Genomic DNA, 13,826 nt, shown 5'->3' with positions numbered 1-13,826 from the left:
TTCCTGAATTAGGCATCCATACAGCCATCTAATGCTGACTCTGGGATGTTTACAGGTAGTTATCTATACAGTATATGAAGCTTTGAACAGCTTCACTGTTGCCCAAATGTTGTCAGCATTTGAATACAGCATTTTGGTTTCTCACTCTCCGATTCCTCACCCCATTGCAGAGTTGCCTTACCTGATGCTACAAGAAACTAAGCTCGAAAACTGAGCAACTACTGATTATTTCATCTAGGGGCCAAAACGAAAGCATGAACATCAGAAATACAACAAATTATTCTCTAGAACCCAAGTGAAGAGGAAAGAAATAATTGGGTTTAGTATTTGAATGATGTTTTGGTTTGTTTTTTAAACTGGGTTTGATTGGAATTTTTAAGGACCTATTGTTTTATGTCTGATACGGTCACTGTGTGTTGGCAGATTTTAATCTGTTCCAGCGGTTTGCTGGCCGGATGGGGATTGCGTGTTATGTCTGCATTTTAGTGGCACTGCCAGGGGACATCGGGCCTTTTGCCCTTGTCTGTGGACACTCAGAAATTAAATGTAACTTAACCTTAGCACAATCTGGGGAGAAGTTACTACAACCTTGCCATGCTTATTTTTTTTTAGTAAGATTGTGACATCTGTGCTGGCAAAAAAAACCCACCCTACAACAACAAAAAACCCCTGCTAAATCATTTGTGGTTTAATCATTGTCACATTACAACCACAAAGTACCCTAAGTAGCGGCCAAAAAAATCCTGTTAGGCCTTTTCAGAGCACTTTCTGACCAAAGTGGCTAAATAGCACGCAGTAATTCTAAATTACTTTTGTATGTTCTTTCTACTTTATGTTCTCGAATAGCTTCTAATAAAATGTCAGAAAATAGTCACTGGAATGAAAATACCAGTGAGGAACAGTTTATAATGTGATGTGTTATACCAACTTATCTTTTTAATTCTAGTGTTTAAAAACTTATGGTATTTTCTTCAAACGATAGGGATGGTTTTGATTTCTGGTTTCACTAGAAGCATTTCTTCTTTTTTTCTGTGGTTTTTTTTTTTTTTTAAACAAAAAACCTTCCATATCAGTGGTGTGATCAGAGACATCACAGATTACGGCAGAGAGCTTTACGTGATGTTTCTGAGTCCCTAAAACATTATATTTTATCTGAAATTTGGTGGTTTTGGCAAACCGATAATGAGACAGGAAATATTTTCAAGGCAGTAAAACAATACCTATTTTATCTTTTTCTTTTCTGTCACACTAGTATCTAAGAATATCAGATAACATTCTGGTTGATGGGAATAAATTTAAAAAAAAACCCTTGTAGTAAAAGTAATGCCTTAAATTTGCCATTTTTAAACACAGTACCTCACACCTACAAACCTCTACTATACTGTTAGCATGGTATCTGAAATAGCTTCTGTAGTTATATATTGTTTAATTAATCCATGATCTCTCACATTCATTATTGGACATATCTGCTGCCTGGTCATTTCTGTGTGGTTCACTCTGTATCTCAAGCGATCTCAAATGCTTTGGTTGGTGTAAAAGGTGCTTTTTGTCCTGGCCTCTTGCCCAAGCACATGGTGCATGACAGGTAACGAACCACAACCTAATGAGCCTTGGTAACTGAGCTTTCCTGGGGAGCCAGTTGCTGGTTCAGTGACCTGTATTACCTAGTATCTCGTTTGGCAGAGAATTAAGAATGGAGCAGACACATCATCAGCAGATTTTCCTGAGTGCAGACTCATTTTAGTACAAGCTGTCAAAGTCCAAGGACCCTCCAATCTAGCTTTCTAAACTTCAGCTGTCAGTGGAGTATAATTGGTTTATAAATTGGCTTAAAGATAATAATGGAAGTAACCTTTTTACACAAAAAGCATGTCTGCAACTGTGATAAACTTTTCCAAAGCTTAAAAATAATAGTCCTGAATAATGTATCAGCGAAACATCCTAGTGGGTGATCGGTGGTGGGAGGTTAGTGCAGGCTGGTGTTGCAAAACAGTCAGCCATTGCAGTAACTCATGTAACTGATGGTATGGCCACTTTTGTGGAAGTTGTTTTGTTGTGGTTTTTAGTTGTTTTCTAACTGCTTTGTCTTGCTATAAGAATGCTAATATGGTGTTTGGCTTCCCCTGTGTCAGCTTGTGGCAGATCAGGGAGCTCTCCACCAGACCATGATCAAGCCAATAAACTGAAGTGCCTGAGTATCAAGTAACCTCCATTAATTAAGGATTCTTTGTACAAAATGTTGTTCGTTCAGTTTTGTTTAGTTGGTTGTTTTTCTTCATGTATGCAAATGCTGTTCTTTTGGGCAGATTGTTCCCTAGCTGTGTGCCAAGAGGCTTCTTTATTATCATTTTCTTTGTTTTAACATGCTGAAGCTATCCACACGTAGATGTGCACACAGATATCTGAACAGAATATAGGTATCTCTGTGCTTACATGGGTATTCACATATCCTCACTGCAAGTCCTTCTGGCGTGTCCAGATTGTTCAATTGCATATCATGTAAGAGTACCAAAAAATTCTGTTAATGGGTTTCCTAATCAAGTTAGCTGTGATATTTTGTCCTTCCTTCTCTACTTCTCGCAATTATTAGAAGTTCAGTATGTACATAGGAAAAACAGATTAGCAGAATTTGAGGACTTTTGCTCCTAGAGTATACTTAACTAGTTAACTTAAAGACAGTTGAGTGCAGACATGCCAGCTGCTCCAAGCGGCAACTCGGTTTGCACAGACCACTGTAAAATAAAGATTCCAACTGCCAGTTAAACCTAGTACAATTTTAGGTTTAAAATAAATTCAAGGAGTTGTATATCTCTGTTTGCTGCATGTTAAATATGTACAACATGAATATACTTTATATATTAAGTATCTCTTTAAAATATTCTAAGAGATCTTCCTTGAATTAGGATTGGCTTCCTTTCTTCAGTAGATTGTTTTCTGTACTTTTAAGTAATTGTCTTATTACTATAGTTGTTTCTCTTAACAAAGTTAATGTTTTTGCGATTGTAAGGGTACTAGGAAGTGTTTGAAGATTTGCATTTAGATCCTCTCTCTTTGTCAAATTGCCTGTTTAAAAAAACAGAGGGGAAAAAAACCTGTTTGTACCCTATTATTGGAGTTTATTCCTAGCATGATAGGAATTGACTCCTATCAAACAAGACAAGGATATCACCATTTTTTTTCAGGGAGGACCAGCAAGGTCACGCCACTTAGTTCACTGCCTCTAGTCAACTCAAAAATATCCTCATATTTTGTCTTAGCACATTAGTAATAGTCTGTGTATGTATGACTGTATTATACAATGCTTGTAGGTTCAGTGGTTTGGAGGGGGGTGCAAAATACCACCACACTGTAGTCATAGTAGAATAAAATGTGAAGCTAGACAACAGAATAGAAAATGCAATCTATCTGTAAACACTCTTTTTTTAATTAAGACTATTTGAACACCTATTTACTTGAAAAACAAGATTTGTACTATTTAGCAGGGTGCCTCCTGCAATAGTTTAATTTCCCTCCAGCCAGAGCTGTCCCAGTGCTATCGGCAGCTTCCGCAGCATGCATGAGAGAGCTGGAGCTGAAGTACTTCCCACCTCTAGCAAAACTGATGGCACTAGCTAGAAGATAAGAGTGGTCCAGAGTTGTTTTGCTGGGCTCTGTCTCTCTGTTCCGAGAGAGAGCCCAAAACTGCAGATTTTCCATCCAGCCTCATTATTTATTTCACAGAGGCACTTTTTGTTGCCCTTAGTCTCTAATGAAAGAGATAAGATTAATAAAAACCAAAACATAATAGTGAATGCAGATCTATGTGTGGGAGGAGGAGAGGGAAAATAGTCATGTGTTTTCTCAATGAGAGAAAAAGAAAAAAGTAGAGGGGAGGGAAGAAGGGGCTCTAATGGATTTGCTCACTGCCCAGAAATACTCAGGGTTTACAACCATAACAATCTTTTCAGTTAGGGCAGTAGTGTCATTCATTTGCTGTATTAAACTTCTGCAGACAAATGGATATGTGGTTTTGGGGGTTTCATTTCTGATCAGTTTAATCCTTGTATCTCTTCCTTAGTTTGATAAAGGTCACTGGATTGCTGTAAGTGAAGTCTGTGGGTTTGGATTGAGATTAATAGTACCAGCACAGCTGTAGAGGGAAGCTGCGTAGCAGACAGCAGGCACCTCATCTTCAGCTCTTCTCTCAGGCATCTCATTTTAAGTTGATTCAGAGCATCCGGGATATGGTTGTGTTTTGTCTTACAGCAACAGAGTTCTGACCTTCATTTATATCAAAAGAGGGTGAGGCTTCAAATAGTTGATGAGGGTCACACATTACTTGTGGCTTCACAGTCATGGGCGTGAAAATAGAAGACTTTTAGTAATACTCAGTTAGGAAATCATGGGAGGGATCTCAGAAGAACATCTAGTGTCCCAGGAAAGAATATTAAAGACTTTTAGAGTGGATAGAGTTGACTGCAAAGTACAGAAGCTGAACTGGGAGCTACACACAGAAATTCTGTATTCTCACAGCTACAAAATAAACAGGAAACCAACTGTGGTTCAGTAATATTTCCAGTTTGATACCAGTAATATCAGTGCAATAGATTGCAGTGATTTCAATTTATTGTGCAATAGATTGCAGCCTATCGTGAGCTAGCTGTGAAACATAGATGAATCTAGAGAAGTGAATATTGCAATACAATCAATGTTTAAAAAGATAAAAAGATAAAGTCTTGTAAAGTATAATTATGTTGAACATAGTTGTCAAAGAACAACTGGTTATAGCTGTATTAATTCTTAAGGAAAAATCTAAATTCCTTTTTAAAGGAGGGAAAGCACAAAAATAGCGCATTTTGAACAGGAAGACTGTACGTTTTGTGGACAAGCATCATGCACTTGGGCACTGTTGGCTTTTGTGAGAAAATAGCAACCGATAGTTTGTCCAGTATATTGTGCCGCATATCTCTATGCTGTGGTCTTGCTTGGGCAAGGAAGATGCTTCTTCAGCTGCATGCATTCAACAGGCTAAAAAGTTTGATCTCTGAGTAATCTAGTGGGGAAAATGAGGCTGCCTGTTAACTAACTTGCACGCTGAGCTAATTCCCAGTCAGTGTTAATGGGAGCGTAAATGTGCATCAGTTTCCATGTGGATGATGTGCAAGACGGAGCAGCCACTTGCTCTGCAGTTTGTTTCTGACCTTTATATCAGAGGCATTTAAGACAAATGAATTTTATTTAAGCACACCCATAAGATGATTTTATTTCAGCCTTTGAAGCCTCAGTACTTTCAGCAAAAAGTGCTAATATAATTACGATATACGACATTCATGTTCACAAGACCCTAGAGCTGTGTGTTTAACTGGATTAAAGTAAATGAAACTTGGTGGGGTTTTGGCCTTAAAATTGCTCGTTCTAATTTATTTAATCATGCCAAAATTGAACGCGGAAAATATTCTTCTACTGTACCTTAGCCCTAGTTGTCTTGACTCTGCAACCACTCTGTTGATGATGACTCAAAGCCATGGTGAACTAATTAAGACAGTACTGTGTTACTAACAAAAGAGCTGCTTTCTTCTTCCCTCCTCCCCCCAGCAGTTTGTCAAATAAAATTGTATCCTATACCAAAATAATAGAAATCTAATGTATCCTGGCACTCTGTCTCTAGTCAACCAACAGTATTTTGTAATGCTGTTTTAGTACGTGTATTAGAAGACTTGTGTTTTACACAGCCCGTTAACACAAGGGAATCATTAATTTCTGGAGAATGTCTTTGCCAGAAAGATGTGGGCTTTAAATCTTCTATGTACTTAGAGAAGTACTGTCCATCTCAAATGTTCTAAATGAGTATGATCATTATTGAAAATAATAGGATAGTAATATTTTATGCTCTGCGTTTTAAATAACTGCATTTTACAGTTGACGTTCTTTTAGAAAACTCACTGGTGCATTTGCATCAGCATAGACATGCCTAGATACAGTGTCTTAACATTTTTTCCTGTGGATCTGGATTACAAGGTGCTGCTTTCTCGTTTGTAGTTTTCTGTGCTTTGCATGCATGTTAAGATAATTTTGGCTTGTTTAAAGTATTTTTGTGCTAATGTAGTTGCTCTTCCTACCTTTGTCTTTTATATAAACAAAGGGCACATGTGTTATATCTGCTTTTTGAAAGTGATCTTCAAAAACTTTTAGCAATAGTTAACTCAGCTGTTTGTTTCTGCTCTCTAAGGGGTCGCCTGGCCTGATATGCACCGTCTGGCTGACAGAGTCCATCTGGAGGAGTTGACTAAAATTGGCATTCTGAAAGGCAATGTAGATGACATGGTGAAGGTTCATCTGGGTGCAATATTTATGCCACACGGACTTGGACATCTACTTGGAATCGATGTGCATGACGTTGGAGGCTACCCAGAGGTTAGTGTTAGTCCATTCTCAACTGCATTGCAGATTAACCCCTCTCAATTCAATCAGCATTTTTCTTAGTTTAAGCATGATTAGCCAGTTGCACGTTCCCAGAGGTAGAGGAGATGTGCATCTAAGTGTGTCTTTTTCTGGATGTAATATTTTATGCAGTTTACTTTAAGGGAATCTATTAGTTCATTAAAACATAAATTGCTTATGGGGAGAAATCAACTGATGCCTCCTTTCGGGCATTCTTAATCTGTTCAATTTCTACATACATTGTGTTGTTCCTCCATGGGTCACCACTGTAATATATATCACCCAAGCATACCAGCATCTCAGTCTACCTGAGACCTGTAGTGGGAAGTCTCACTTGCTCCATTCCAGATGTGAGACAGCTGTGGGACCCCACTGCTGTACCTGGGCTCATAAGTCCCGATGGCTGTGTGGAAACAAGCAGGCTCATACTCCTGTCTTGAACGGTGATCTCCAGTGTCAGCATGGGCACCAATATAGATGTGTTGTGCTGGAATGAGAATAGAAAAAAAAATCCATCAAGTCTTCCAAATGTGAAAGCATAACCTTTTGTATTCTGAGTTTCTGCAGAAAACATAGAATGATTACCTTTTTCCTTGAATTAACATGATGGTTCATGACTGTGGTCTGAAAGCAAAACGGGTAAAGTTCTGTAACCAATGATTGGTAAGATGTTTGTAATGATACTTAAAAAAAATAAAATCTCTAAAGGGAATTGAACTTAAGGTTTTAATAAAGAAAGGAAGTTTACAGCAACTTCAGAAAGATTTCAGAAGAATTTTCTGAGTGTTATGTTTTGGTTATTTGAGGCTGACTGTTTAAGGGTTTTCAGTAATACAGTATGAAAATGGATCATTTGCCTTCTCTCTTAAGTAAGATATGCTTTTACGAGAACCGGAAAAAGAAACTAGAGAACTTTTTAGATAGAGTTTAAGCATATTTTGGAGTTTATTTGTATCGGGTGGACAGCTATATAACAGCTGCTGTTGCTGGGTTCACTTTTGCAGACAGGGAAGAAACAGTATATAATATTTGAGGGTACTCGTTATGTTCACAATATAATTATTGTTGAGACACAATACTGTGATGACAATGTATTGACATCAGCTAATAAACTTGTATGTAATAAAAATGAAACAAAAATCAAAAGCAACCCTATTCTGATTTTAAGGCTTCTTCACTAGCTAATACAGAAAGGATGAATGTTTCCCCGTGTCTCCCCAGTGCATTCTCTCTGTGTGCAAATAGAAGCATTCAGCAAAGTACAAGGGATGTGGTTACTTGGAGAGTTCACAGACTTCAAAATCCGGGACCCCAGTGTTGCATGCCTTTGCTTAGATTGTTTTCATTTGTGTTGTGAATAACGTTTCTGAATTTGGTGCACTTAACGTAAACTGGAGCACATGTTCAAGACTTGGTAGGGTAGAGAGAACTAAATTTTAGGAACAGGTGAGAAGATTTGTGAAAGAACCAGGCTTGGGTTTTATTTAGAAACTGTATGCTTTGAAGGTTAGAGCAAGTACCTTAATTTCAAGGGAGGTTTCTAGAACTGATTTTTGTGGAGTATAGAGCAACAGACCCTGTACACCTTGCATCTCTCAGCAGGTTTCTGTAGTGTGGCATATGACCTACAGAACCAGGTTCTTTAAACTAATTTTTATTTACATATGACCAAATCTATAACTCTTAATTATCTGGTGTATTATATAATTTAAGCATTGGTTTTCTGAAAGCAGACCAATCTATTGACAGTTTTGAAAGTACAACCTGTTACAGATAAGACTTGGTTTAGGGATTGTATTGTCAAATGAGTTAGGCTCTCCACTTTCATATTTAACATGTGTAAAAATACCAGAGCTCTATGCAGATACAGAATTATATACCTGCAAATGGCCAAGGCCAACAGCATCCTGGCTTGCATCAGGAATCGTGTGGCCAGCAGGAGAAGGGAAGTGATTGTGCCCCTGTACTCGGCACTGGTGAGGCCACACTTTGAATATTGTGTTCAGTTTTCGGCCCCTTCGTACAAGAAAAACATTGAGGTGCTGGAGCGTGTCCAGAGGAGGGCAACAAAGCTGTTGAAGGGTCTAGAGCACAAATCTACGAGGAGCAGCTGAGGGAGCTGGGATTGTTTAGTCTGGAGAAGAGGAGGCTGAGGGGAGACCTTATCACTCTCTACAACTACCTGGGAGGAGGTTGTAGCGAGGTGGGTGTTGGTCTCTTCCCAAGTTACTAGTGATAGGACCAGAGGAAGCGACCTCAAGTTGTGCCAGGGGAGGTTTAGATTGGACACTAGGAAAAATTTCTTCACTGAAAGGGTTGTCAAGCATTGGAACAGGCTGCCCTGGGAAGTGATTGAGTCACCATCGCTGGTGGTATTTAAAAGGCATGTAGATGTGTTGCTTAGGGACATGGTTTAGTGGTAGACTTGGCAGCACTAGGATAACAGTTGTATTTGATGATCTTCAAGGTCTTTTCCAACCTAAATGATTCTGTGATTCTAAATATTAAAATTATTTGTATGGCTAGTTTATTTTCAAAATCCAATGTTAAATAACAAATTTCCTGAACATGGGGGACGCATGTGTGTAAGCTCACAAATAGCTGAAGTCCTGTTCTTGCATATAAATGTGCATGTAGATAGAGGCATCAGCTTAGTTTGAAAAATAATTAATTTGGGGTTCTGCAGAAGGGCAGCCCCTTTAAACACTCCCTGTGCCATTAATTTCTCCATTACACCCGTCACTTCTCTGTGACCCAAAGCATGAAGTTCCTTATATGGGGTATTTGACTACGGTGAAGTACTTGACCGTCAGAGCACCTGATGGTGGAAAACCCACATCAAAGCCTGTTGGTGGGGTGAACTTCATTAGGCTTGAAGCTCTAATGGGAGGCACGGTCCCTGCCCATGGCAGAAGGACACCCTAGGGCTGCGGTGCCAGGGTAGCACTGGAAGGCTTCAGGGGACGTGGTTTTCCCCAGGTAAATAGAAATGTGAGCAATTGGGCCCCTCTCACCTGAGTGTAATGTATATCTGTATTAAATGGAAGAAGGGTTTTTGTCTGTGACTCATTGTTTCATGAGAAAATGCATTTTGAAGACATGTAGTATGCTGTGGAGTGATTTTTGGTTTAAATGTTTACCAGCTAGTGAGATTTTTCACAAGGAATTTCATAAAGCCATTTGTGTGTTTATTGTACGCTGAGCCCATGCCTGTAATATCATGCTCTTTTTTCTGGCTGGTTAAGAAGCAAGTTATTTGCTTTTGGCCGAGGGAATTTCTGGGAGTATTACAAAGGATTTTTTAAAAATAAAAACTTTCCAAGTGGATATTATTCCATTATTTTTCCTCAAGTGTAAACAGTTACATTTGGAATAATACAATAAGCTTTAATTTCCTAATTTTTATCCGTCACAAAATTTTGTGTGTTCCAAAAAAACTATTTCCAGACATTGTTAGCTTAGATTAGTTATTCATTAGTAGCCAAAGATTTCTTTCTTCAAAATTGGCAATAATAAGTTTTCATCTTTTCCAGTAAGCTGCTTTCACATGCAGCATTGAACAAGCACTTTCTTCCTCTCTGACAAATAGTGTAAAAAGCTTGCACATTTTCTGCAAAGGACACACTGGGATATTAGAAAAATATAACATTTCCTTCTTTTTTTTTTTTTTTTGCCATGATAAAGAATAATTGGTTTTGGCCAGCAATAAATGCAGCTTAGCAACTGTGTTTAGGGCAAGATTTTTAAAACACCGTAACCACGCCAGTATTTCGCATTGAAGCATGTGAGTGGATGTCCTGATTTTCAGAAGTACTCAGCAGTCAAGAGCTCCTTCAGGAATCTGGTCTCCTGCAGTGTACCGTGGTATTCCTCATGGGGAAACTGAGCGTCGAACACTTCTTTGAAAATCTGTCAGCTTCTTTTAAGGGTCTAACTACAACTTGAGCAGTCCTGAAAATCCAGCCCCAGTGGTGCTAATCACTTCAGAAAATCTGGCCCTTAGTCAGACAGAGCTAGCTTCAAAGGGTGAAAACTCCACTGGGCTTAGCTTCAGCTGTAAAATTTAATCATGGAGATGGTTTTCCCACACTCTTTCATTTGTTTCTGCGTAAATTCGATATGGGATATAAATGAGGGTTTGTGCCAGTTGCAATGGAGAAAATGTGGTAGGTGATCCCAAATTTTCAGACCCTGAGGTAGATGGGGCTGAAGTTTTCATTTAAATCTAGGTTCTACGTCTCTCGATGCTTGAGTTGGTTCAATTTCATGTTATATTAATTGACTGTAAGGCTCTAAAGAATGCTAAGTACATTTGATGACTTTCTATAATAATAATCCAGTTAATTGAAGTTAGGTTAATAACTACTGTGATTTTAACATCTTGTGAATTAAGAGTTTCATTTTGTTTTGCCTTTTAAAATTGTAAGATTTACTTTAGTTTAAAGTTTTAATTCAATTCTCTGTTCTCATGAATAGCTGATCCTTTCATTGCTATTCTGCAACAGCAAATTAAGGTTAGAGGTTTGTTTTGATCCAGGAGTTATCCATGTCCTTCCATTACTGTGCATTCTTGGGGAATATCTCTGCTGCTCAGAGAGGTGTGCAAGCTGCATCTGGCTCTAACAGAAAGCTTTCTCCCGGATCCCAGATGACTGTCTGGCGATTTAGGTCACCAAACCTACTAGAGAATACAGGAATAATCTTGTTCCCTTTCTTGTTCTGGCAAAAAATATTTTCCTTATGTATCCTACTTTATGCTGAAGCAGAAGATTTCTTTTTTTTGTGTGTGGTTAGCATTGCAAATGATGCATTAATGTTTTTTTCCTTTAAGAAGCAGGAGGATGAGGTGAACTTACAAAGGAGCCTAAAGCTGTTATGTAGCGCCCCAGTGATGCAAATTGCTTCACTTGGTCATAACCTTGCAAAGCCTTGCTCTAGCTGTGCATATCCAGGACCTGCAAACATGAAACAACCTGTATGGTAGGTGTTTATATGTGCAAAGAGTAAAAGGGCCTTTCATCAGTTTTGGCTCCAGGTTTTGTTCTTGTAAGCGATTGTACACCTTGAGAGAATATTAGGAGACAAAAACTGCTGCTTCTGCTTCATGGGGTCCCCTTGAATCACCTTCTTTTTGATTCTTTGAATTCCTGCATAGCAGAGCCATACAGTTTTGTGGGCGACTGAGCAGGCAGAGTGCAGGCAAGAAAGAAATTGGTGAAGACTTCCAGTTCTACAGCATTTCCATGCACGGTAGCACTGAAATCCATAGTGCTTATTGTTGTCTGTTGGCTCGAACACCTACCAGGAGAGTTCCCTGCAGCCTGAAATCCTTCTGTGTGATTTAAACACCTCCCAGAGTTAGGTTAATAGATCTTCTTACCCTGCTGTGGCATCTTACATGCACTTAAAGTTGTGATCGGTTCCCAGCAGCTTTTCCCTGTGAGAACAGATGCTGGAGTTTGGGTGTTCATGGGAGCTTAGGACTTCAGCAGAGGCAGAAAAGGAGGGAAAGCGCAGGTGCTGTGTCAGTGCAGTGCTGTGGTGCCCACCATGCCCCATCATATCACAGGGTTTCCCTCCCCCTCTAATAAAATGTCGTGGACTTGGGGGTTTTTGTTGCTTGGTTTGGGTTTCATTAATTCTGGTTTGTTTGGTTTTTTTTTATGGAGATACTTGCTTATGTTTCTTTTACTTGCTGAAATTTGTTGCAAAAGACTTTATGTGCTAAGTTTTCATCTGAATATTTATTGTCCAGATCTTTCTGAAATTTTAGCAGACTAACAGAGCTTGTGTGTTTTTGAACAATTCATTCTAGGTGCAATAGGAGAGACAACATAAGACAGTACAGTTCTGCTTTCAATTACATGTGAAAGTAAGGTGTAAAAAGTATCACAGGTACACTTTAGGGTTTTTGCTATGCAATTTCCAATTTCCACTAATATTGGTATCTAAAGATGACAATAGAAAAAACCCTTTCATTTAAGGCTGTTGCCTATGTATGCTTTCTGCACGTCACAAGAAAACCTGTCCATTAGATTTTAAATGGTGCTTGTCATTGGTGTAATTTTAAAACAGTGTTGCTGGTAGTTTTTGCATTTCTGTATCTCATTTCTTATGAAATCTCTATCTAAATATTCTCCTCATCTTCCAGGTTTATGTTGTAGTTGTCAACTTGGTGATTTTTGCTATTTGCTATCTCTTTTTTTTCTCACACTTAGGTTTTAAGAAAAAAGAAAAACTATAATCCATATGTTTTATTATTTCTATTATGATAGCAATGGGGCTTGATGACATCTGAGGATCAGGAAGCAAAAATGACATGAGAAGTTATGCTCAGAACCACACTGTAGCAATTGATTGAAATTCAGCTCTATCTGACTCAGCAGGCAGTGGTGCCTCAAATAAGTGGCAGGTGGTTTTTCCTCAGTCCCTGCAATAACAGATTTATTAGGCAGCTTAAACCTGATACCATAGTTAATACCTAGGAAAAGACAAAAATGTTTCAGATAAAAAAGCCAGTTAAACATCATGTGCCCTCCATTCCCTCAATATTAACTCTGAGCTGTGTCCCAAAAGCTCCAGCTAATAATTAGATTCTCCTGCAGAAGTGGAAGCTTTGACTTGCAAATGCCACAAGTGGTATGTGATGCTTGGGGCATGTTCTGTAACCTGCCTCTGATTTCAAAGGCAGGACTGACAGCAATTCCTTCAGGTCACTGTAAGCAGGTGACTATAGGCTGCTGGGAAAAAGTGGGATAGATTGAATAAACTAATCTTCATTAGTAACACTCAGCAAGAGAAACAAGGGCTTAGAGAGAAGGGACCAGGAGACAAGTGAAATGGAATTCAAGACAGCTATTAGCTGCACAGGGCTCCGTTCTTTTTACAGTAAATGAGCTAATTAGAAGTTGAGTATATGCAATGGGAGAATAGGGAAGAGTGAAAGAGCTGAGATTTCACTTCAATGTTGATTTCATATAATCTAAATATAATGTTAGTATTCTGACTAATTTAAATACTTGACTGCACTTAGCTTGGTAAAATGGTTAGGACTTCACTGTATTGGATGTGGTCCAACTGGGACAGTCTGTTTGTCAGGCTCAAAAAAGTTCTGTGATTATTTAGCTGGAAAAAAAGTACCAGAAACTAGCTTGTGTGGCTACATAAGTCTTTTTCTGTGGTTCAGTATTTGCCGTTGTGAGTAGCTTTGGTGATCTCTGCTGTGGCCATGTTTTGCTGCTATTGCTGGCTTGAGGAAACTCCTGGGTGATGCCAACTGAGCGTTGCAGGCCTTGGTTTCAGGGGGAGGGTGCCCTTGCATCTCTGCGCTTGTGCATCCCTAGCTAGTGTCGTGACCCTGTGGGAAATGACCAGTCAGCACAGAGACATCACCTATGGTTTGCTTC

At 38.9% G+C, this 13,826-nt stretch overlaps 1 protein-coding gene across 2 annotated transcripts in view; it reads left to right on the top strand.

The window, feature by feature from the left end:
• Positions 1 to 13,826, top strand: part of PEPD (peptidase D) — a 143,858-nt gene that overhangs the window by 116,653 nt on the left and 13,379 nt on the right. For both annotated transcript variants that reach the window (XM_064459552.1, XM_064459551.1), the window contains one exon: positions 6,209 to 6,393. In XM_064459552.1, the coding sequence (XP_064315622.1) occupies positions 6,209 to 6,393 (185 nt within the window). The remainder of the gene's footprint in view (positions 1 to 6,208; positions 6,394 to 13,826) is intronic.

The sequence above is a fragment of the Phalacrocorax carbo genome, chromosome 8, assembly GCF_963921805.1.
Source record: "Phalacrocorax carbo chromosome 8, bPhaCar2.1, whole genome shotgun sequence".
In the NCBI taxonomy this organism is placed as follows: domain Eukaryota; kingdom Metazoa; phylum Chordata; class Aves; order Suliformes; family Phalacrocoracidae; genus Phalacrocorax; species Phalacrocorax carbo.
The sequence above is the reverse complement of the archived record's forward strand: the minus strand, read 5'-3'. Positions and strand labels throughout refer to the sequence as shown.